Source organism: Staurois parvus, unplaced genomic scaffold (genome assembly GCF_062004578.1).
Source record: "Staurois parvus isolate SC_StPar_1 unplaced genomic scaffold, SC_StPar_1.0 ptg000569l, whole genome shotgun sequence".
Classification (NCBI taxonomy): domain Eukaryota; kingdom Metazoa; phylum Chordata; class Amphibia; order Anura; family Ranidae; genus Staurois; species Staurois parvus.
In genome coordinates this window covers 197763-222378 of record NW_028318365.1, presented here as the reverse complement: position 1 = coordinate 222378, position 24616 = coordinate 197763, and the positions used below count along the sequence as shown (strand labels likewise).

The following is a 24616-nucleotide window of genomic DNA, read 5'->3' as shown; positions in this document are numbered from 1 at the left end:
ACGAATTCCACTTCGCCATGTTCGATCCGCTCATCTCTACTCCTGACCACTACACTCTGTACTCTGGGATGGAAATCACATACTCCTGACCACTACACTCTATATTCTGGGATGTAAATCACATACTCCTGACCACTACACTCTGTACTCTGGGATGGAAATCACATACTCCTGACCACTACACTCTGCACTCTGGGATGGAAATCACATACTCCTGACCACTACACTCTGTACTCTGGGATGTATATCACACACTCCTGACCACTACACTCTGTACTCTGGGATGGAAATCACATACTCCTGACCACTACACTCTGTACTCTGGGATGGAAATCACATACTCCTGACCACTACACTCTGTACTCTGGGATGGAAATCACATACTCCTGACCACTACATTCTGTACTCTGGGATGTAAATCACATACTCCTGACCACTACACTCTGTGCTCTGGGATGTAAATCACATACTCCTGACCACTGCACTCTGGGATGGAAATCACATACTCCTGACCACTACACTCTGTACTCTGGGAGGTAAATCACATACTCCTGACCACTGCACGTTGTTTGCAGGGCTGTATGAAGTAGTCTCCTGACCCCTGCACTCTGGGCCATTATTCATGGTGAACCAGAAACTGGATGACCTGCAAAGGCTTGTAAAGTGTCTCCTGTGAGAAATGTTTGGCCCCCAAAGATCCCCATCATGGCCCCGACACACACATTTCATTTCACTCAATCAATTCTTTATTATAGTTTTACTTCTAACAAGATTGTAATCATAGAATCAGGAAATAACAAAGGAAGGAATCCGATTGGTCAGGGAGATCCCTTGTCTGGAATGTGGGGGCGGAGTCATTATTATTGGTGTACAATACAATACACAATGTGTTCCATTATTATAACAAAGTATAGTAGAAAAGATCCCAACATGTGACATGGCTGAATGAATGCTGGTCATATTAGTTCATCTATTCTCTAAGTGGGGCGGTATCTATTGGGCCAATCCCTTTTACAAACCACACATAATATTGCCCTTCAAAGTGAAAACAGAAACGATTTGCACAATATCAAAGAGTAGAAATATTTTCCGGTGGATCCCCTCTACCCAGACCCCATATGTAGACATAAAACAACAAGCTGTGTTCCGTCTCGTGCCGCACTCCTCCAACCACCCAAACCCACACAGAAGCCAAGGGAAATAATGAGAGGAAAGTTCCCCCCTAGTTTGGGGCGGAGTTCTCCTTCCCTCCTGTTGGGGGATGGGAGAAGGATGGACTGAAGACAGAGAGATGCTTCGGGGTCACCACTGTTCTGTAGAGCCTTGAAATGAAGGACATCAACTTCAGAAGTTCTTGTTGTCTGTGTAAAGTTCCCCGATAACGAGATCTGGGCTCTCCCGGCTTCTAGCTCTGTAACCCGCTATATCATTATCAGGAAACGCAACTCCGACACCCAAGAAGGGCTGAAGTTGTGTCCTTCATTTCCAGGATCTACTGACCACTCTGCACCCCGACATTTACTGCACTTCATCCATGTCTTTGGGGGCCTCTCATCTCCTTATCAACTGTTTCTTCCATGATGAAGATCAGCCATGGAGTATATCTGAGGTGTATATCAGGGGGTGCTTCTTCCCCACATGAGAGCTGGGATGTCCAGCAACATTCATCTAGAAGACATTTCCCGCACTCAAGGCACTAATACACCTCCAGGGTTGTGTGGGACCCCTGATGTACAGGAAGGCAGGACTTCAGTGAGGAACAATTCCCTCACTCAGGACAGGAAAGTGGCTTCTCCCCCATGTGAGATCTCTGATGTCTGGAAAGATGGGACTTCCGTGAAAAACATTTCCCACACACGGGACAGGAAAACGGCTTCTCTCCTGTGTGAAATCGCTGATGTGTGCAAAGATGTGATTTCTGTGAAAAACATTTCCCACACTCAGGACAGGAATATGGCTTATCCCCTGTGTGAGATCTTTGATGTGTGTAAAGACTGGACTTCTGTGAAAAACATTTCCCACACTCAGGACAGGAATATGGCTTCTCCCCTGTGTGAGATCTCTGATGTTTGTAAAGATCGGACTTAATTGAAAAACATTTCCCACACTCAGAACAGGAATATGGCTTCTCCCCTGTGTGAGATCTCTGATGTTTGCAAAGATCAAACTTCATTGAAAAACATTTCCCACACTCAGAACAGGAATACGGCTTCTCCCCTGTGTGAGATCTCTGATGTTTGTAAAGACTGGACTTCTTTGAAAAACATTTCCTACACTCAGGACAGGAATATGGCTTCTCCCCTGTGTGAGATCTTTGATGTGTGTAAAGACTGGACTTCTGAGAAAAACATTTCCCACACTCAGGACAGGAATATGGCTTCTCCCCTGTATGAGATCTCTGATGTTTGTAAAGATTGGACTTCATTGAAAAACATTTCCCACACTCAGGACAGGAATATGGCTTCTCCCCTTTGTGAGATCTCTGATGTTTGCAAAGATCGAACTTCAATGAAAAACCTTTCCCACACTCAGAAGAGGAATATGGCTTCTCCCCCGTGTGAGATCGCTGATGTTTATGAAGACTGGACCTATCTGAAAAACATTTCCCGCACATAGTACAGGAGAACCTCTTCCCTGTTGGAAGGCCGGCCCGGTCCCGCACAGTCTGAGGTTCCTCAGGATATGAGGAATCCGATGGTCCATCTACACTGGGTGGTGCCAGATGGACATTGGAGGGAGCCAGGTTTTCTCCTGGACTATACTGTGTGATGTCCTCATCTTCTACTTTCCAGTCTGGAGACAAAGTGAGACAATCCTCGGAGGTTTTCCTCATCTCCCGGCCATGGACTAAAATACAAAGACAAAGAGGATTACTAGACAGGAGCTGATTGGTTCCCCCAAACCAGGACTCCGTCCACATCAGGCAGCTTGGTCTCTGAGGAGCTTACAATTCCACCCTCAAGGGAACTAGGAAATGGCTCCTCTAATCTCCTACCAGGTCATTTCTTTATTCATGGACCTTAGTCAGAGAGTGAGGAAACAACCAGAACTGACTTTTATAGGAGGGACAGTGATGAGGGGATTATAGGATGAGGGTCCCCACCCCCTCTATCACTCATCGCCATCTTCCCAACACAAGAAGTACTGCACTTCCTTATTTAGTCCATGATTTAGTCATGAAGAACAGGGGGGCTGAGCCCCACCAGAGGTCAGAGAGTGAGGATGGGGGAGAACAACCAAGATGAAGACTGGACTGATACTGAAGACCACCATCATTGGGGTATTGGCTCCTCCCTCATTATCACTATCTGTTTAAGGGTCCAAAGTTGGAGGATGTTATCACATTATTATCACCATGTAAAAGTCTGTGCTCCAATCACATCATCCGATATAAAATGTCCAGCTGGTAGGAAATGGGGGAACAAAAGAGAATCCATATTATGTGTATATATAGAAGTGGGGGGAGGGGAGAGAGCAGAAGTCAGGAATATGGAATGGACAACATAGAATATATAGTGCTGGGGTCAGGAGTATGTAATGTACAACAGAGTATATAGTGCAGGGGTCAGGAGTATGTAATGTACAACATAGAGTATATAGTGCTGGGGTCAGGAGTATGTAATGTACAACATAGAGTATATAGTGCAGGGGTCAGGAGTATGTAATGTACAACATAGAGTATATAGTGCAGGGGTCAGGAGTATGTAATGTACAACACAGAGTATACAGTGCAGGGGTCAGGAGTATGTAATGTACAACAGAGTATATAGTGCAGGGGTTAGGAATATATAATGTACAACAGAGTATATAGTGCAGGGGTGTCTGTGGACGTGGTATACTTGGACAGAGGGGTGATTGATTTGAAGATAGGCTGCACAGGATGAGGGAGTCACCTCACCCCTCTGCCCCTTGTCACCTCCTCACATCTTGATGTGGCCTTTGAAGGCAGACCGTGCAGGATGGGGGGAAGTGACCGCTGCGATGGCCCTCACACCTCTAGGGCCGCATAGCCGAGGAGGGGTGACACACCGCTGAGAGATTCCAGAGTGGGGCCGCCAACCAGTCGATGCGCGCCCCCTGGCAGGTACAGTGTTGGCCCAAGACTTTTCTGTGCTCTGCGCCCACCAGGAGACAAAGGCCCGAGTCAAGGGGGCATGCCACTTTGCCCTGGCAAAGCGGCACTGGGCTGGACATTGCCGGGGCAACTGGGAAGCATCCTGGCTTTTGCCAGGCCAGTGCAGGAACCAGTTATATGTCTTCTATCTCCGCCACTGCTGGACTCGCAAGCCATTTGGAGGTCCGGGTGGGGACTGGACCTCCGAAGTCATTCCTGCTGAGCACTCTGCAGGAGACCCCCCCAAAGGTAAGGACTATTATCCACTGCCACTCTGCAGAATGCTCCAGGGTTGGGAGTACCCGCTGCCCCTCTGCTAAATACTCCAGGGTTGGGAGTATCCGCTTCCTCCCTGCTAATACTCCAGGACTGGGAGTACCCGCTGTTACTCTGCTAATTCTCTGGGCTAGAACTGCTTTGCTGTTGGCCCCACGATACTCTGCCTAATACTCTGGGGCCCGGATTACCCGCTCTGCTGTGTGCTGAGGAGTTTTGCCCTCCCTGCTGTCGCCTGCTGTGAGCCAGGACATCCCTGCCAGAACCATGAGTGTCTGCAAGCCGCCTACCTTCCTGGAAGCCACCTGCTGCAGAGTGCCTGCAAGCCACCTATCGTGAGTGTCCCTAGAAGCCATGAACTGCCCCCTATTGTGCGCTCAGACCGCCCTTGTCATGATCTGCCCCTATTGTATGGTCAGAACCCCCTTGCCATGAACTGACCCTATTGTGTGCTCAGACTGCCCTTGTCATGATCTGCCCCTATTGTGTGCTCAGAACCCCCTTGCCATGAACTGACCCTATTGTGTGCCCAGACTGCCCTTGTCATGATCTGCCCCTATTGTGTGCTCAGACCGCCCTTGTCATGAACTGCCCCTATTGTGTGCTCAGACCGTCCTTGTCATGAACTGCCCCTATTGTATGCTCAGACCACCCTTGTCATGAACTGCCCCTATTGTGTGCCCAGACCACCCTTGTCATGAACTGCCCCTATTGTGTGGTCAGACCACCCTTGTCATGAACCGCCCCTATTGTGTGCTCAGACCGCCCTTGTCATGAACTGCCCCTATTGTGTGCTCAGACCGCCCTTGTCATGAACTGACCCTATTGTGTGCTCAGACCGCCCTTGTCATGAACTGCCCCTATTGTGTGCTCAGACCGCCCTTGTCATGAACTGCCCCTATTGTGTGCTCAGACCGCCCTTGTCATGAACTGCCCCTATTGTGTGCTCAGACCACCCTTGTCATGAACCGCCCCTATTGTGTGCTCAGACTACCCTTGTCATGAACTGCCCCTATTGTGTGCTCAGACCGCCCTTGTCATGAACTGCCCCTATTGTGTGCTCAGACCGCCCTTGTCATGAACTGCCCCTATTGTGTGCTCAGACCGCCCTTGTCATGAACTGCCCCTATTGTGTGCTCAGACCGCCCTTGTCATGAACTGCCCCTATTGTGTGCTCAGACTACCCTTGCTTGAACTGCCCCTATTGTGTGCTCAGACTACCCTTGCTTGAACTGCCCCATTGCGTGCCTGGATTATAGCTACCTGGACTGTCCCCCTGAGTTCTTGAGCCATCGCTACCCAAATCAAGCCCCACAGCCAAAGTCCTGCTGAGTCCCTGTGAGACTGATGTTGTCCCTAGAGAGCTGTGCTGAGGGCTGTGCTGAGGTCAGACCCCACAGCCAAGGTCCCACTGAGTCCCCGTTAGCCTTCTTACCATGAGTGTCTCTACAAGCCGCATGTTGCGGAGTGCCTTGAACTGCCCTGATTGAATGCCTTCCATAGTTCAATAAAGCTTTGTATGTTTACCACTGTGGACGTGGTATACTTGGACAGAGGGGTGGGTGTGGACATGGTATGCTTGGACAGAGGGGTAGCGGTGGATGTGGTGTACTTGGACAGAGGGGTGGTGGTGGACGTGGTATACTTGGACAGAGGGGTGGGTGTGGACATGGTATGCTTGAACAGAGGGGTAGCAGTGGATGTGCTGTACTTGGACAGAGGGGTGGCGGTGGACGTGGTATACTTGGACAGAGGGGTGGGTGTGGACATGGTATGCTTGGACAGAGGGGTGGCGGTGGACGTGGTATACTTGGAGAGAGGGGTAGCGGTGGATGTGGTATACTTGGACAGAGGGGTGGCGGTGGACGTGGTATACTTGGACAGAGGGGTGGCGGTGGACGTGGTGTACTTGGACAGAGGGGTGGCGGTGGACGTGGTATACTTGGACAGAGGGGTGGGTGTGGACATGGTATGCTTGGACAGAGGGGTAGCGGTGGATGTGGTATACTTGGACAGAGGGGTAGCGGTGGATGTGGTATACTTGGACAGAGGGGTAGCGGTGGATGTGGTATACTTGGACAGAGGGGTGGCGGTGGACGTGGTATACTTGGACAGAGGGGTGGCGGTGGACGTGGTATACTTGGACAGAGGGGTGGCGGGGGACGTGGTATACTTGGACAGAGGGGTGGCGGGGGACGTGGTATACTTGGACAGAGGGGTGGCGGTGGACGTGGTGTACTTGGACAGAAGGATGGCGGTGGACGTGGTATACTTGGACAGAGGGGTGGCGGTGGACGTGGTATACGTGGACAGAGGGGTGGCGGTGGACGTGGTATACTTGGACAGAGGGGTGGCGGTGGACGTGGTACACTTGGACAGAGGGGTGGCGGTGGACGTGGTACACTTGGACAGAGGGGTGGCGGTGGACGTGGTACACTTGGACAGAGGGGTGGTGGTGGACGTGGTATACTTGGACACAGTTCCCCACACACGGCTAATGTGTAAGGTAAAGTCTATGGGCTGGAAAAATCAGAATGTAAATGGATAGAAAACTGGCTAAAAGATCGTATTCAGAGAGTAGTGGTTAATGATTCATACACTGAATGGTCTAGGGGTGTCAGTGGTGTACCCCAAGGTTCAATGTTATTAGTGGGGTACACCAAGGTTCAGTGTTATTAGTGGGGTACCCCAAGGATCAGTGTTATTAGTGGTGTACCCCAAGGTTCAGTGTTAGTGGGGTACCCCAAGGTTCAGTGTTGTTAGTGGGGTATCCCAAGGTTCAGTGTTGTTAGTGGGGTATGTAGCAGATGAGCATACAGAGATGGACGCGGTCATCCATCTTGCTTAGGATCCTCCATCTTGTATCATTTCTATTCCCAAGTCAGCTTCCCTCCAATTCCCCCCCCCCCTCTCAGGAATGTGGTGTGTATGATGCCAGAGATCACAGGCACAGTGGGAGAGTTCCAGGGTTATAAATCCCATCCTAGCTGGTGCCTGGATGTCTGTTAGCTTCTCAATGTGAGATATTGTAAAACCATAAACCAGTCCTTCACTGAGCTTCAAAGACTTTCCAGCTAGCTATAAAACGGACTCACATTTATAAATCCCCTTTTCCATATAATTTTATATCTGGAGATATGAAAGACTTACATGAAAACCAGGAATATATTCAGATCGGTCACTTCAATACAAGTTGTCTGATACCTTGCACCCCCTAGTTGGAATCTACAGGAGAGCAGAAAACGATATCTCCTTAACCGTCCCAAGCAGGTATGTCATATTTCATATCTAAACGTTCAGCAGATCATTCTGCATATTAATCTACTAGTGGCTAGGCTGCTACATGCACCGAGGGTAAATTATTGATCATGATATTAATTGGGAGGGATTTTGGTTCTAGCTTGGGTCTCCGCCTGCAACACCCTCCCCAAATGAGGCGATTGGTTCTCTGCTTCAAGGAGACACCCTGCTGAGTTCCTAGAAAGGATGTTATGCTTGGAGCACAAAATTAAGTTGAGTAGGTCGGGTTGAAGTTGAAGAATCCTCCCTTTTAACATCGGAACTAACTTTGGGAGATAAGGCACCCTTTTGGCTCAGGACCTTAAATCTGCGTAACCCAGGACTTTTGGCAAGTACTCTACCTCCCTAAACTTCTTTCTGTTATCTCTTTGCTGTGTTATTGCTCTCTGTATTTATATATATATAAACCTCTATATATCTCTGTCTGCAGTGACCGTGGTATATAGACGATTATCCAATCATCATAGTGTTATAACTGATATTGCCGAGTTTCCTCTTTCTCTGTACAAAAGGAGGTGGTGGCAGTGTGAAGGGTTAATTGTGTAATTAACCTAACCCAGTAACAATCACTCTTTAGGCTGCAGGTACACAGATTGTGGTCCATTAGCTGGAAAATCTTTGTGCAGGGAGCAGCTGGGCGTGGCATTGTTATGCACGTGACAGCGCGGAATTAGATTGGCCAGTCCTTCGGTCACAAGTTTGATGAGAAGGGCTGGGGTCTGACGCCGCGATTGTTACAGGGTACTCCAAGGTTAGAAGGGGGACTCCAAGGTTCAGTGTTAGTGGGGTACCCTGAGGTTCAATATTATTACTGGGGTACCCCAAGGTTCAGTGTTATTAGTGGGGTACCCCAAGGTTCAGTGTTATTAGTGGGGTACCCCAAGGCTCATTCCTAACCTCGGAAACCACTAAGCAACTTATTCCCTCCCTTGTTATATCTCGCCTTGACTATTGTAACTCCCTCCTCATTGGCCGACCTCATCGCAGGCTATCCCCTCTTCAGTCTATCATGAATGCTTCTGCCAGACTCATCCACCTTACTAACTCTCTGCCAATCCCTCCACTGGCCTCCATTCAGTGTCCTCCACTCCTCTCTTCCAATCCCTCTACTGGCCTCCATTCAGTGTCCTCCACCCCTCTCTGCCAATCCCTCCACTGGCCTCCATTCAGTGTCCTCCTCTGTCCTGACATTTGGGGGGATATCTGTACTGTTCTGACATTTGGGGGGATATCTGTACTGTTCTGACATTCGGGGGGATATCTGTCCTGACATTTGGGGGATATCTGTACTGTTCTGACATTCGGGGGGATATCTGTCCTGACATAGGGGGATATCTGTACCGTCCTGACATTTGGGGGATATCTGTACCGTCCTGACATTTGGGGGATATCTGTACCGTCCTGACATTTGGGGGATATCTGTACCGTCCTGACATTTGGGGGATATCTGTACCGTCCTGACATTTGGGGGATATCTGTACCGTCCTGACATTTGGGGGATATCTGTACCGTTCTGACATTTGGGGGATATCTGTACCGTTCTGACATTTGGGGGATATCTGTACTGTTCTCACATTCTTGGATCTGAAGAAATGAGATTGGCTGTCAGTACTTCAGGATTGATCAATATTCAGATATCTCCCAGAGTTTGTGAACTCTATAACTTTCCTACAGACTAAATCATAAATACTAATTTGGGTTATTTTCACCAAAGACATGTAGCAGAATACATCTCGGCCTAAATTTATGAAGAACAATTATTTATTTGCAAATGTTTATAACAGAAACAAAGAAAAACACTTTTTTTCCCCAGAATTTTTGGTCTTTTTTTGTTAATTTAGCAAAAAATAAAAACCCCAGCGGTGATTAAATACCGCCAAAAGAAATCTCTAGTTGTGTGAAGAAAATGATAAAATTTTAGTTTGGGTACAATGTTGTATGACCGCGCAATTGTCATTCAAAGTGTGATAGCGCTGAAACCTGAAAATTGGCCTGGGCAGGAAGGGGGTAAAAGTGCCTGGTATGGAAGGGGTTAGAGGGGTACCCCAAGGTTCAGTGTTATTAATGGGGTACCCCAAGGTTCAGTGTTATTAGTGGTGTACCCCAAGGTTCAGTGTTATTAGTGGGGGACCCCAAAGTTCAGTGTTATTAGTGGGGGACCCCAAGGTTCAGTGTTATTAGTGGGGGACCTCAAGACTCAGTGTTATTAGTGGGGTATCCCAAGGTTCAGTGTAATTAGTGGTGTACCCCAAGGTTTAGTGTTATTAGCGGTGTACCCCAAGGTTCAGTGTCGATAGTAGGGTACCCCAAGGTTCAGTGTTATTAGTGGGGTACCCCAGGGTTCAGTGTTATTAGTGGGGTACCCCAGGGATCAGTGTTGGGACCCTTACCTATTAATATATATATAAACAATATGGGGTGTGAGATTATAAATCCCATTCCAGTCTTTGCAGATGACACCAAGCTGTGCCGGGGAATAACGTCCTTACAGGATGTCTCCAACTTACAAGCCGACCTCAATGCTCTGTGTAATTGGGGGGCTATGGGGCCAATGAGGGCTAATGGTGATAAATGTAAGGTTCTGCACTGGGGGGGGCTAAGAATACACATGCATCATACATACTAGGGGGGTACAACTGGGGGGTCAATGGTGGTGAAAAATCTGGAAGGAAATGTTGGAGAAGTATCAGGGGGGCAATGGTGGAGAAGGATCGGGGGGGGGGGTAAAGGGTGGAAAATGATTTGGGGAGTCAATGGTGGATACAGATCTGGTGGGGTCAATGGTAGAGAAGGATCTGGGGGGGTCAATGGTAGAGAAGGATCTGGGGGGGATCAATGGTAGAGAAGTAACTGGGGGGGATCAATGGTAGAGAAGGATCTGGGGGGGATCAATGGTAGAGAAGGATCAGGGGGGGTCAAAGGAGAAAAATCTGGGGGGGATCAATGGTGGAGAAGAATCTGGGGGCAATTGAGGAGAAGGATCTGGAGGGGTAGGGGGGGTAAATGTTGGAGAAGGATTTGGGGGGTCAATGGTGAAGGATCTGGGGGTTCTAGTAGATCACAAGCTTAATAATGGCAGCAATGAAAAGCTGCGGGTTCTAAAGCGAGAAAAATCCTCTCTTGTATTAGGAGAGGTATAGACTCCAGAGAAATATCCCCCCCCTATACAAATCATTAGTAAGACCTCATCTGGAATATGCAGTTCAGTTTTGGCCTCCAATTCACAAAAAGAACATTGGGGAACTGGAGGAAGAACAGAGAAGGGCAACCAAACTGATACGAGGCATGGAGGAGCTCAGCTATGAGGAGAGATTAGAGGAACTGAATGTATTCTCTACTGAGAAGAGGAGATTAACGGGGGGATATGATCACCATGTATAATACATAAGGGGGGGATATGATCTCCATGTATAATACATAAGGGGGGGATATGATCTCCATGTATAATACATAAGGGGGGGATATGATCTCCATGTATAATACATAAGGGGGGGTATGATCTCCATGTATAATACATAAGGGGGGGATATGATCTCCATGCATAATACATAAGGGGGGATATGATTTCCATGCATAATACATAAGGGGGGATATGATCTCCATGCATAATACATAAGGGGGGATATGATCACCATGTATAATACATAAGGGGGGATATGATCTCCATGTATAATACATAAGGGGGGATATGATCACCATGTAATACATAAGGGGGGATATGATCACCATGTATAATACATAAGGGGGGATATGATCTCCATGTATAATACATAAGGGGGGGTATGATCTCCATGTATAATACATAAGGGGGGATATGATCTCCATGTATAATACATAAGGGGGGGATATGATCTCCATGTATAATACATAAGGGGGGGATATGATCTCCATGTATAATACATAAGGGGGGATATGATCTCCATGTATAATACATAAGGGGGGATATGATCTCCATGTATAATACATAAGGGGGGATATGATCTCCATGTATAATACATAAGGGGGGATATGATCTCCATGTATAATACATAAGGGGGGATATGATCTCCATGTATAATACATAAGGGGGATATGATCTCCATGTATAATACATAAGGGGGGGATATGATCTCCATGTATAATACATAAGGGGGGATATGATCTCCATGTATAATACATAAAGGGGGATATGATCTCCATGTATAATACATAAGGGGGGATATGATCTCCATGTATAATACATAAGGGGGGATATGATCTCCATGTATAATACATAAGGGGGATATGATCTCCATGTATAATACATAAGGGGGATATGATCTCCATGTATAATACATAAGGGGGGATATGATCTCCATGTATAATACATAAGGGGGGATATGATCTCCATGTATAATACATAAGGGGGATATGATCTCCATGTATAATACATAAGGGGGATATGATCACCATGTATAATACATAAGGGGGGATATGATCTCCATGTATAATACATAAGGGGGATATGATCTCCATGTATAATACATAAGGGGGGATATTATTTCCATGAATATCATATAAGGGGGGATATGATCTCCATGTATAATACATAAGGGGGGATATGATCTCCATGTATAATACATAAGGGGGGATATGATCACCATGTATAATACATAAGGGGGGGGGGATACGATCACCATGTATAATACATAAGGGGGGGATATGATCTCCATGTATAATACATAAGGGGGGATATGATCTCCATGTATAATACATAAGGGGGGATATGATCTCCATGTATAATACATAAGGGGGGGATATGATCACCATGTATAATACATAAGGGGGATATGATCTCCATGTATAATACATAAGGGGGGATATGATCTCCATGTATAATACATAAGGGGGGATATGATCTCCATGTATAATACATAAGGGGGATATGATCTCCATGTATAATACATAAGGGGGGATATTATTTCCATGAATATCATATAAGGGGGGATATGATCTCCATGTATAATACATAAGGGGGGATATGATCTCCATGTATAATACATAAGGGGGGATATGATCACCATGTATAATACATAAGGGGGGGGGGATACGATCACCATGTATAATACATAAGGGGGGGATATGATCTCCATGTATAATACATAAGGGGGGATATGATCTCCATGTATAATACATAAGGGGGGATATGATCTCCATGTATAATACATAAGGGGGGATATGATCACCATGTATAATACATAAGGGGGATATGATCTCCATGTATAATACATAAGGGGGGATATGATCTCCATGTATAATACATAAGGGGGGATTGCTGTAGGAAAGTCCTGGATTCTTTCTTGGATACACAGAATATAACTGGATATAACATTTATAGGGAAAGTTGATCCAGGGAATATCCGATTGCCTCTCGGGGGGTCAGGAAGGAATTTTTTCCCCTGCAGGAGCAGATTGGATCGTGCTTTGCTGGGTTTTTGCCTTCTGGTGGATCAGCTGTGGGTGTCGGATTATAACTTTTATTTTTATTGGTACAACTAGATGGAATGTCTTTTTTCAGCCAGACTAACTATGTAAGTATGTAGGTCCCACACCGCTGCCTCCCATCTCCTGAGACTGCACTCAGTGACTTGGGTCTGAGACACTACAGACATATCCCTCCACCCGGCACAGCCAGCAGATAACAGAGAAGGTCCCCTGGAAGAGTCAGGCACAAGGCAGGAGACCCCAGTCACATGTCCTGGGTGCCTACATTATGCAATGCTTAGAGTAAAAATCCACATTTTGCTGCCAGCTGAACCCCAGAACCTCCATAAATCCAGTCTAGAGACATAAATTGTGTCTGCAGCACAGAGAAGGAAGATTATCCGAGAGAAATCCAGGAATACAGGACGGGGAACACAGCTCAGGAAAGTGACCAGGGGATTACAGGCTGATATCACCCAGTCCCCGCCCTACTCTGGACCAATCAGTGAGCAGTATGGGTGGAGGAATGGATTTAGTGTTCATGACCCACCTGTGCTGATCTCTGTAGGAGTGTCCTCCTCTATAAATGACCCCGTTATTCCATCCTCCTCCATAGACTGCTGATCATCCCTCACATACGCCTCTTCTTCTTCTGCTTTCACCTCAAATTCTATATCGATTGGATCTCCACTCTAAATCAAGAAAATGAGAGAGAATATCATCTGTAAAATATAAGGTCACATAAAAATCCACACATTGTCTCTATGAATCCATGTTCTAGATGATCCATCCCACCAACCTTGTAATGATGAGGGATGGTGTGACATTCCTGTGGGGAATCCAGAGGACGGGGACATCTCTCTGGTGGGTTCCTGGTATTAGGTGGCTCCATCATATCCTTGTGTCCTTCTGAAAACTCCTCCATCACTCCATACTCCTCATCCTCCTCTTTATACTCTTCTTTAACATCAATATTAACATCCCCGAGGATTCCACTCTGAAAGATATAATAAAACATTCATTGTAACAAACATGCTGTGTATAAATCACAACTACCAATAATTGTCATCATCTACCTGATGATGGTGAGGGATGGTGTGACCTTCCTGTGTGGAATCCCGGGAATACAGAGGACGGGGACATCTCTCTGGTGGGTTCCTGTAGCTGGATGACTCCACCATGGTGTCCTGGTACAGATCTTTGTGTTCTCTTAGAAGCTCTGACACCTCCATCCCCCCATCCTCATCCTCCTCCTCTTTTATCTCTTCTTTAACCTCAACTTTAGGATCTCTCAGGTTTCCACTCTGAATATATAATAAAAATGACATCAATGGTAACAATGCAGATAATGTACAGATCCTAATGATACTATCAGTGATTGTTCCTCATCTACCTGATGATGGTGAGGGATGGTGTGACCTTCCTGTGTGGAATCCCAGGAATACAGAGGACGGGGACATCTCTCTGGTGGGTTCCCATGACTGGATCCATCTGTAGGAAACACACACACTGACTGAATCCATTGTTTCTATGTGTTTATCAGATGATGGGGGATCTAGGTGGATCCTCCGTACTGCTCTCTCCTTTACAATAAAGTCTCCTCTTACCCGGTGATGTGAGGGGCGGCTGATTGTCCATCATGACGTCCTTGTAGAGATCCTTGTGTCCTTCTAAATACTCCCACTCCTCCATGGAGAAATAGACAGTGACACCCTGACACCTTATAGGAACCTGACACACACAATGATACAGTCACCATCCAGACACATCCCTTGTCTGTTACTGGAGAATGTCCCAGAATTCCCGGCACCGCTCACCTCTCCTGTCAGCAGCTCAGTGATCTCTCTGGTGACTTCTAGAATCTTCTTCTTCTTTCTCTCTTCTATCAGGGAGGGAGGTGGAGGCAATGTGATGTCATATGATCTCCAGACTTCACAGGAGGAAAACTCTACATCTGAACACAAAGAGTCACATCAAATGATATTCCCAGAATCCTCCTCACCTCTCCAGTCAGGTCTCCATTTTATTAAAGCCCCACTTCAGGCTGAGGTATAATTCCCCCCCACAGGACCCCCACACTACGCAGGGTATAGGCTTGTTGCAGCATTCTGATGTCATTACATACAACGCAGGACCAACAGTCCCACTTTACATGTGAGGATACCAAGGGGCCCCACATCCTAAGAGCATCAGAAAAAAGTCAGAGGGAGGGACATTGGGAGGAGGAGCTGTGAGGTCAGTGTGATGTCATAGGATTCTCTGACTCTGGTTGGAGGGACATTGGGAGGAGGAGCTGTGAGGTCAGTGCGATGTCATAGGATTCTCTGACTCTGGATGGAGGGACATTGGGAGGAGGAGCTGTGAGGTCAGTGCGATGTCATAGGATTCTCTGACTCTGGTTGGAGGGACATTGGGAGGAGGAGCTGTGAGGTCAGTGCGATGTCATAGGATTCTCTGACTCTGGATGGAGGGACATTGGGAGGAGGAGCTGTGAGGTCAGTGCGATGTCATAGGATTCTCTGACTCTGGATGGAGGGACATTGGGGGAGGAGCTGTGAGGTCAGTGTGATGTCATAGGACATATAGACTCTGGATGGAGGGACATTTGGATGGGGAGATTTGAGGGGTCCTCTATATGAGGCTCCCGTACAAACCAAATCATTGTTCCTGGGTGCGTCCTACCTCTCCTAAACTGAAGAGTGACCTTTGACCTTTACCATCCAGAAATCTGTCCGGAATCAGTGGAAGTAAGCTGTCATGTGATCAGGTGACATGCGGAGGAACGGAGTGTAAATAGCAGACAATTGTCTCCAGAGCCCCTAATGGTGGGGATGGATTTGGTGGCGTGCTGGTGCCAAGTTTCCTCCCCCCAGGGTCACTGCAGGTGTGGAGAAAAGCTGTGTAAGAGGATATGGAGGAGAGATGAGGAGGAGATCCAGGAATCAGGAGAAAGGTCAGGGCAAGCAACAGACGAGAATATTGCTCAGCCAATGGGAGATGATCTCAGCATGACTTCCATCATGAAGGAGATGAGGGGGAGGGGAGGAAGTCACTGAAGGTGACCATAGATCCATGGAAATTCAGCTGGTTCAGCAGGGATCGCTCACATTTCCATCCATGTGTGGCCACTGCCGGATAAAAGCCACTCCCCCAGCGGCTGCAGCCAATAGCTTCAGTGCTGATCTGTGTATTCTGAGAGTGGAGGAACCCCCCATTGTCAGAATACAAGAGTGCAGCGGGGAGGATTCCCCCATCCACCTCCAATGTGTGGATGGGGGGATCGCTTCTATTTCCTTCCATGACCTTTTTGTCCACTCACCCAGACCCAGTGGTCGGAAAGGTGGTGGGGTTGGTTTGCTTCTATCCCCACTCAGCACCTTTCAATTCCTCCCTAACCCTCCCTCTCTATCCTTCTCTTCTTTCCAGACTCACTGCATCCGGCTGTTTTCTCCCATTTCTCTGAGGATTGCAGTGATCTATCGGCCTCCTGGACCCGTGTCCCGCTTTCTTGATGATTTCTCCGCCTGGCTCCCCTACTTTCTCTCCTCTGAACTACCCACTATTATCATCAGAGATTTTAACATCCCCATTAATGTCGACAACCCGGCTACATCCCAACTCTGCAACCTAACCTCATCTTTTTCCTTAATGCAGTGGACACGGTCCTCCACTCACTCTGATGGGAATACATTAGACCTTGTTTTCTCCCATCTTTGCACTCCCTACAACCTCACAAACACCCCCTTTCCTCTCTCTGATCACAATCTCATCACCTTCACAGTCTCCTCGTCTTCAAACACCTATCCCTCCAAGCAGCAAACAATTACCCGCAGAAACCTTCACAACTTGAACCCGGCTCCTTTTCACTCTGCAACTGACCAACTCTATGACAGAATCTCTCCCCTGTCCTGCCCTGACCTGGCCACTGCTGTCTACAACAGTTCACTTTCATCCACATTAGACTCACTTGCTCCTCTAACAACACAAAGCATCCGGCCCCGACCATTACATCCGCGGGCAGACTGATGACACCAGAAATCTTAGGAGACATAGTCGTGCGCTGGAGCGATTGTGGCGTAAAACCAAATCCCAGCAAGCATTCACCCGATATAAATCTGCTTTCTTCACATACAATTCCTCCCTCCATGCTGCCAAACAAGACGACTTTGTCACTCTTATTAATACCTTGTCATCCAGTCCTTGTCGTCTCTTCTCTACTTTTAACTCTCTACTTTTTCCACCTCCACCCAGTACGTCACTCACTGCTCATGAGATTGCAAATCATTTCAAAAACAAGATTGATGCAATTCGTAGGGGCGTTGCCACTGCACAGACATCCATCCCACTTAGCATACCTTATACTAAACCTTCCTCAACACTTTCCTCTTCTGACCTTCTACTACCGAAGAGGTCACTAATGTTTTCTCAGAAGCCCGTCTCACTACCTGCCCCCTGGATCCTGTCCCCTCACAACTACTACGGTCACCCTCTTCTTCCATCCTATGCTCCCTCACTCACATCTTCAATCTTTCCCTCTCTAATGGTGCCTTCCCCTCCCCTCTAAAGCATGTGCACATCACTCCCATACTTAAAAAGCCCTCACTGGACCCCACCAACCTGAACAACTTAAGACCCATCTCCCTGCTGCCATTTACCTCTAAACTCCTAGAACGCTTAGTCTACAATCACCTGAGCTCCCACCTCACCGACAACAACCTTCTTCACCCTTTACAGTCTGGCTTTCACTCACTACACTCCACTGAAACTGCCCTACTAATACTCACTAATGATCTACTAACTGCTAAAACCAATGACCACTACTCCATACTCATCCCAACCAATGGCCACTACTCCGTACTCATCCAAACCAATGGCCACTACTCCGTACTCATCCCAACCAATGGCCTCTACTCCGGACTCACCCCAACCAATGGCCACTACTCCATACTAATCCCAACCAATGGCCACTACTCCGTACTCATCCCAACCAATGGCTACTACTCCGTACTCATCCCAACCAATGGTCACTACTCCATACTTATCCCAACCAATGACCACTACTGCATTCTCATCCCAACCGATGGCCACTACTCCGTACTCATCCCAACCAATGGCCACTACTCCGTACTCATCCCAACCAATGGTCACTACTCCGTACTCATCCCAACCAATGACCACTACTCCGTACTCATCCCAACCAATGGCCATTACTCCGTACTATTCCCAACCAATGACCACTACTCCGTTCTCATCCCAACCAATGGCCACTACTCCGTACTCATCCCAACCAATGGCCACTACTCCGTACTCATCCCAACCAATGGCGACTACTCCGTACTCTTACTACTTAACCTCTCTGCGGCTTTTGATACTGTTTACCATCCCCTCCTCCTCAAAAAACTCCACTCTCTTGGCCTCCGAGACTCTGCTCTCTCCTGGTTCTCCTCCTACCTATCACAGCGCTTCATCAGCATTACCTATAATGCTGCCACCTCTCCCTCACTTCCTATTTCTGTAGAGGTCCCTCAAGGCTCTGTCCTTAGACCCCTTCTCTTCTCCATCTACACCTCCTCCCTTGGTCACTTGATAAACTCCCATGGCTTTAAGTACCATCTCTGTGCTGATGACACACAAATCTATCTTTCTACCCCTTACCTCGCCCCTTCAGTCTCCTCCTCACCTCACCCCTTCAGTCTCCTCCTCACCTCGCCCCTTCAGTCTCCTCTCGCATTACTAACCTACTAAGTGACATATCAGCATGGATGTCACTCCACTTCCACAAACTCAATCTTTCCAAAACTGTGCTCTTAGTATTCCCTCCAGCCCATGCCCCCTCCCCTGACTTCTCCATCAAGATCAATAACACAATCATCAGTCCCTCCCCTCATGCCAGGGTACTAGGTGTAATCCTAGACTCCCATCTGTCCTTTCAGCCCAGATCCAATCACTGTCCAAATCTTGTAGACTTCACCTCCGCAACATCTCCAAGATACGCCCGTTCCTAACCTCGGAAACCACTAAGCAACTTATTCACTCCCTTGTTATATCTCACCTTGACTATTGTAACTCCCTCCTCATTGGCCGACCTCATCGCAGGCTATCCCCTCTTCAGTCTATTATGAATGCTGCTGCCAGACTCATCCACCTTACTAACCGTTCTGTATCTGCCACCCCTCTCTGCCAATCCCTCCACTGGCCTCCATTCAGTGTCCTCCACCCCTCTCTGCCAATACCTCCACTGGCCTCCATTCAGTGTCCTCCACCCCTCTCTGCCAATCCCTCCACTGGCCTCCACTCAATGTTCTCCAGCCCTCTCTGCCAATCCCTCCAGTGGCCTCCATTCAGTGTCCTCCACCCCTCTCTGACAATCCCTCCACTGGCCTCCACTCAGTGTTCTCCAGCCCTCTCTGCCAATCCCTCCAGTGACCTCCATTCAGTGTTCTCCATCCCTCTCTGCCAATCCCTCCTCTGACCTCCACTCAGTGTTCTCAATCCCTCTCTGCCAATCCCTCCACTGGCCTCCACTCAGTGTCCTCCACCCCTCTCTGCCAATCCCTCCACTGGCCTCCACTCAGTGTCCTCCATCCCTCTCTGCAAATCCTTCCACTGGCCTCCATTCAGTGTCCTCCACCCCTCTCTGCCATTGAATCCACTGGCTTCCAGTTGCCCAATGGATAAAATGCAAAACATTAACAATAACATATAAAGCCATTTATAACTCCGCCCCAAATTACATCACCAATCTTGTCTCTAAATATCACCCAAACCGTACTCTCCTCTCCTCGCTCTCCTCTCCTGCTAGAGAGCAGACCTTCTGCTCTCTAGCTCCCTTGTCTCCTCTTCCCATGCTCATCTCCAGGACTTCTCCCATCCTCTGGAACTCTCTACCCCAATTTATCAGACTATCGCCTACTCTGCTCACTTTTAGGTGATGTCTAAAAATCTATCGTTTCAGGGAAGCCTATCCTGCCCTCAGCTAATACTGGAATCTTCTACTCCTCCTACCAGTCCATCCCCCACAGTTACTACCTTTTGTAGCACTAGCCCCTCCCTCCTAGATTGTAAACTCCCAGGATCAGGGCCCTCCTATCCCTCTTGTATTGAACTGTATTGTTGCTGTATTGTCTCCCGTTATATTGTAAAGTGCTGAGCAAACTGTTGGCGCCATAAATCCTGTATAATAATAATAATATTTTTTTCTCTCATCCCGCTGGCTGAACGATAAAACTGAACCATGTAGGCCGGCTTTGGGAGCAAATATATTATCATCAACTCCTCCCCCTGAAGGGGTTAATCTGGGTTCCCACACTATATATGTGTGTATCATCATCTGCTGGAGATAAAAGACATCACAGTGACTATGGAGGAAGAGGACGGACATGACTATGGAGGAAGAGGACGGACGTGACTATGGAGGAAGAGGATGGACATGACTATGGAAGAAGAGGATGGACATGGCTATGGAGGAAGAGGACAGACATGGCTATGGAGGAAGAGGATGGACATGACTATGGAGGAAGAGGATGGACATGATAAGGGGTTACTGGGTGTAAATAGTAAATACCATCTTATTACCTCCTCTGCTGCTACTTCCACCGATGTCTCTTTTTCTTTGTGCCACACGGAACTTTGTCTTTATTTCAGGTCACTTCCTGCCTGTACCTGACATCACTTCCTGTCTGTACCTGACAGCACTTCCTGTCTGTACCTGACATCACTTCTTATCTGTCTTCCATAGAGACTTCCTGTCTGGGTAGAAGTGAGATCCCCACCTTGTGGAGCTCAGAGGAACTGCTGCCCCGAGAAGCGTCCGGTAGTGTAGATCTCATTTGCTACCATAAGTTTTTGAAGATTGAAGAAAAAAAACAAAAGAAATGTTTCTATTTTTTTTTATATTTCAAAACCTTTTGAGAAAAAATGAGATCTGCAAAATACTCCCCATGCCTCTTTTTAAATTCCTTGGGGTGTCTACTTTCCAGAAAGGGGTCATTTGGAGGGGTTTGGTGCTATCCTGGCATGTCAGGGCCTCCGAAACTGTGATAGGTAGTGAGGAAGTGAAATGAGGAAGTTACGCACCTTCAGGCTTTCAAAGCGGTCATTGGATTTCAGGTTCCTGTATGTGGCTAGGCTCCCAAAAAGTCTCACACATGTGGTATCCTCATACTTGGTAGAAGTAGCAGAATGTATTTTGGGGTGTAATTCTATATATACCCATGGCTTGTGTGACAAATATATCATTTAAATGACAACTTTGTGTAAAAAACGTTTTTGTAATTTTCCAGAAACTTGTGGAAATAAAAAAAATCTTCCATGGACTCAATATGCCTCTCAGCAGATAGCTTAGGGTGTCTACTTTCTGAAAAGGGTCATTTGGGGGTGTTTGTACTATTCTGGTATTTTAGCACCTCAAGAAATGTGATGGGCAGTCAGAAAGTAAAAGCTGTGTAAATTCCATTATCTCTCCCATAGTTTGTAGACGCTATAACTTTCACACAAAGCAATCAATATACACTTATTGGGATTATTTTTAACCAAAGACATGGAGCAGAATATTTTAGTATTTTTTAATATTTTTATGACAGAAATGAGAAAATGTTTTTTTTTTTCAAAACTTTTTTTTTCAAAATGTTTTTTGTTTATAGCACCAAAAATAAATATTGCACAGGTGATCAAATACCACGGAAAGAAAGCTCAAAAGGACGTAAATTTCATTTATTTACTGTATTGCATGACCGCGCAATTGTCAGTAACACTAGTGCAGCGCTGTATAGCAAAAAATGGTGTAAATTCCATTATCTATCCCATAGTTTGTAGATATAACTATCACACAAAGCAATCAATATACACTTATTGGGATTTTTCACCAAAAACATGGAGCAGAATACATTTTGGCCTAAATTTATGACTAACTTTGAGTTTACTATATATTTTTTATAGCCGAAAGTAAACAATTTGGTTTTTCTTCAAAATGTTCGGTATTTTTTTGATTGTAGCGCGAAAAATAAAAAGCGCACAGGTGATGAAATACCACCAAAAGAAAGCTCTATTTGTGTGAAAAAAGGATGTAAATATTGTTTGGGTGAAGCATTGCATGACCGCGCAATTATCAGTGGAATTAGTGCAGCGCTGAATATCAAAAAGAGGCGTGGTCAGGAAGGGGGGAAAATCCTTTGGAAGGCGAGGGGTTAATCATGTCCAGCAAAAAAAATATTAAAATTAAAATTTCGTCATAAATTTCGTCCAGAATGTATTCTGCTCCGTGTCTTTGCTAAAAATAAAACCCCAATCCGTGTAAATGAATCGTTTTCTGTGAAAGTTGCAGCGTCTACAAATGGCGGGATAGATACTGGAATTGTATTTTTTTTACTAGTGTGATAGATATTTTGGGCCTACAGTAATTTTTACCATCATTGTGAACTTGTTTTTTTTTCAAGAAATATTTATTAGGTTTTTTGTCAATAAAAAAAAGAAAACATCAAGTCATTTGGGTGTTACAAACAGGGAGAACAGATGACATTAATGACGGGATAGACATTGCAGATGATGTACATAGAGCATTGCTGGGTTCTGCTCTCCAATGTGTGATGGAGTGAGGAGACCGGGGATCACATCAACATCTATACATCTCCACAATACATCCTACAAATGTACAAAAGGGACATAAAAGAAAGACAAAGGAAATACAGCAGAGGGCTTAAGAAGGGGGAGGGGGGAGAAGGGAGGGAGGAGGGGGGGAGGGGGGGTGGAAAGAGGGGGAAGGGCAGAAAGAAAAGGGAGCTAGAAAGGGAATAAAAAGGAATCCCCTGATCTCTGATGTGTGGGATTAGAGAGGGATAAATAGACATATAAGTATAGCCGGAACCTCTAGTGGAGCATCTAAGCAGCACTTTGTTCAGTGACCCCTTGAAGGGGAGGGAGGGGGTGGATCCTAAGGACATCATGGCCTCATGCTCATATGACAAGTTGGATTTAGATGGGTTGACCTCCGTGGAGCAGAGGGATCTCAGGACCACTAATACCTTAATAAATACATTATCCATACGTTTTAGTCAGAAGTGGAGACAGTGTTCTGGAGGGGGTGTAGGTGGGGGCAGGATCTGCCATAGCATTTTCCAGAAGGCTTCTTTGTTCAGATAGAATGTTCTTGATACGTATATTTGCCATTTTCATGCGAAAGAGTCTGATTTGTTTGGACAGGATGAGAAAAGATGAAGTTTGTCTGTGTGGAGGAGGTGGATGAGATCCTTTTTGACGTCAGATATGGTTGGTGGTGTACCATCTACACATTTTTTCAGGATGGCTCGTCTTGCCATCAGGAGGCAAGAAGACATCCAAGACTTGTTTTGTTGAGGAAGTGAGTTGAGGCCCCTGTGAAGCATGAAAAGGGTAGAGTCCAAATTGCCGAATAGTAGATGTATTGGAGATTCAGGGAGTTTAACTCCTGTCACAAATTGGATGAAAGATAGCGCTTGATCCCAAAATGTGGAGATAGGATAGAAAGCTATGCGTGGACGGCGACCCCTCCAGAGAAATTGTGAGAGAGCTGTGTTTAGTTTGGTTACGTCTCCATGCCGGAGTAGTAGAGGAATGGATTGAAGTGGATAAAGTAGTTTAGGGAAAGGGGCCATTTTAAAAAGATGAGATCTCCCCAGGAGCGTGAGGAGCAGACCTGCCCACTTGTCTAGCAGACACCTCTACCCTCCCCCACTTCTGCTCTACTTCTCACACGTGGACACCGCTAGCGGACACCTCTACCCTCCCCCACTTCCGCTCTACTTCTCACACGTGGACACCGCTAGCGGACACCTCTACCCTCCCCCACTTCTGCTCTACTTCTCACACGTGGACACCGCTAGCGGACACCTCTACCCTCCCCCACTTCCGCTCTACTTCTCACACGTGGACACTGCTAGCAGACACCTCTACCCTCCCCCACTTCTGCTCTACTTCTCACACGTGGACACCGCTAGCGGACACCTCTACCCTCCCCCACTTCCGCTCTACTTCTCACACGTGGACACTGCTAGCAGACACCTCTACCCTCCTCCACTTCCCATCTACTTCTCACACGTGGACACTGCTAGCAGACACCTTTACCCTCCCCCACTTCTGCTCTACTTCTCACACATGGACACTGCTAGCAGACACCTTTACCCTCCCCCACTTCCGCTCTACTTCTCACATGTGCACAGAGCTAGCAGACACCTTTACCCTCCCCCACTGCCCATCTACTTATCACACATGGACACCGCTAGCAGACACCTTTACCCTCCCCTACCTCCGCTCTACTTCTCACATATGGACACCGCTAGAGACACCTTTACCCTCCCCTACATCCATTCTACTTCTCACACGTGGACACCGCTAGAGACACCTTTACCCTCCCCCACTTCTGTTCTACTTCTCACACGTGGACACCACTAGCAGACACCTTTACCCTCCCCCACTTCTGCTCTACTTCTCACACGTGGACACTGCTAGCAG

General features: G+C 46.9%; 2 protein-coding genes across 2 annotated transcripts in view; both read right to left on the bottom strand.

The window, feature by feature from the left end:
* The window catches only part of LOC149450619 (uncharacterized), a 225844-nt gene that overhangs the window by 195909 nt on the left and 5319 nt on the right, over positions 1–24616 (bottom strand). The gene's annotated exons all lie outside the window — the stretch shown is intronic.
* LOC149450620 (uncharacterized) lies at positions 724–14387 on the bottom strand. Its single transcript, XM_089691686.1, has 4 exons — positions 14209–14387; positions 13932–14129; positions 13683–13824; positions 724–2847 (listed from the first exon to the last, which is right to left on the bottom strand). The coding sequence occupies exons 1-4, from the start codon at positions 14362–14364 to the stop codon at positions 1769–1771; spliced, it is 1575 nt and encodes a 524-aa protein (XP_089547812.1). The 5' UTR covers positions 14365–14387; the 3' UTR covers positions 724–1768.

Excerpts from the sequence above, each read along its gene's own strand:
- LOC149450620 (XM_089691686.1), bottom strand. The coding sequence starts at position 14,364 with ATGGAGGTGTCAGAGCTTCTAAGAGAACACAAAGATCTGTACCAGGAC. Across the intron at positions 13,825-13,931 it reads CCATCCCTCATCATTACAAG|AGTGGAGATCCAATCGATAT; the intron begins GTTGGTGGGATG and ends TTCTTGATTTAG. Across the intron at positions 2,848-13,682 it reads TCCTACAGAGATCAGCACAG|TCCATGGCCGGGAGATGAGG; the intron begins GTGGGTCATGAA and ends TTTGTATTTTAG.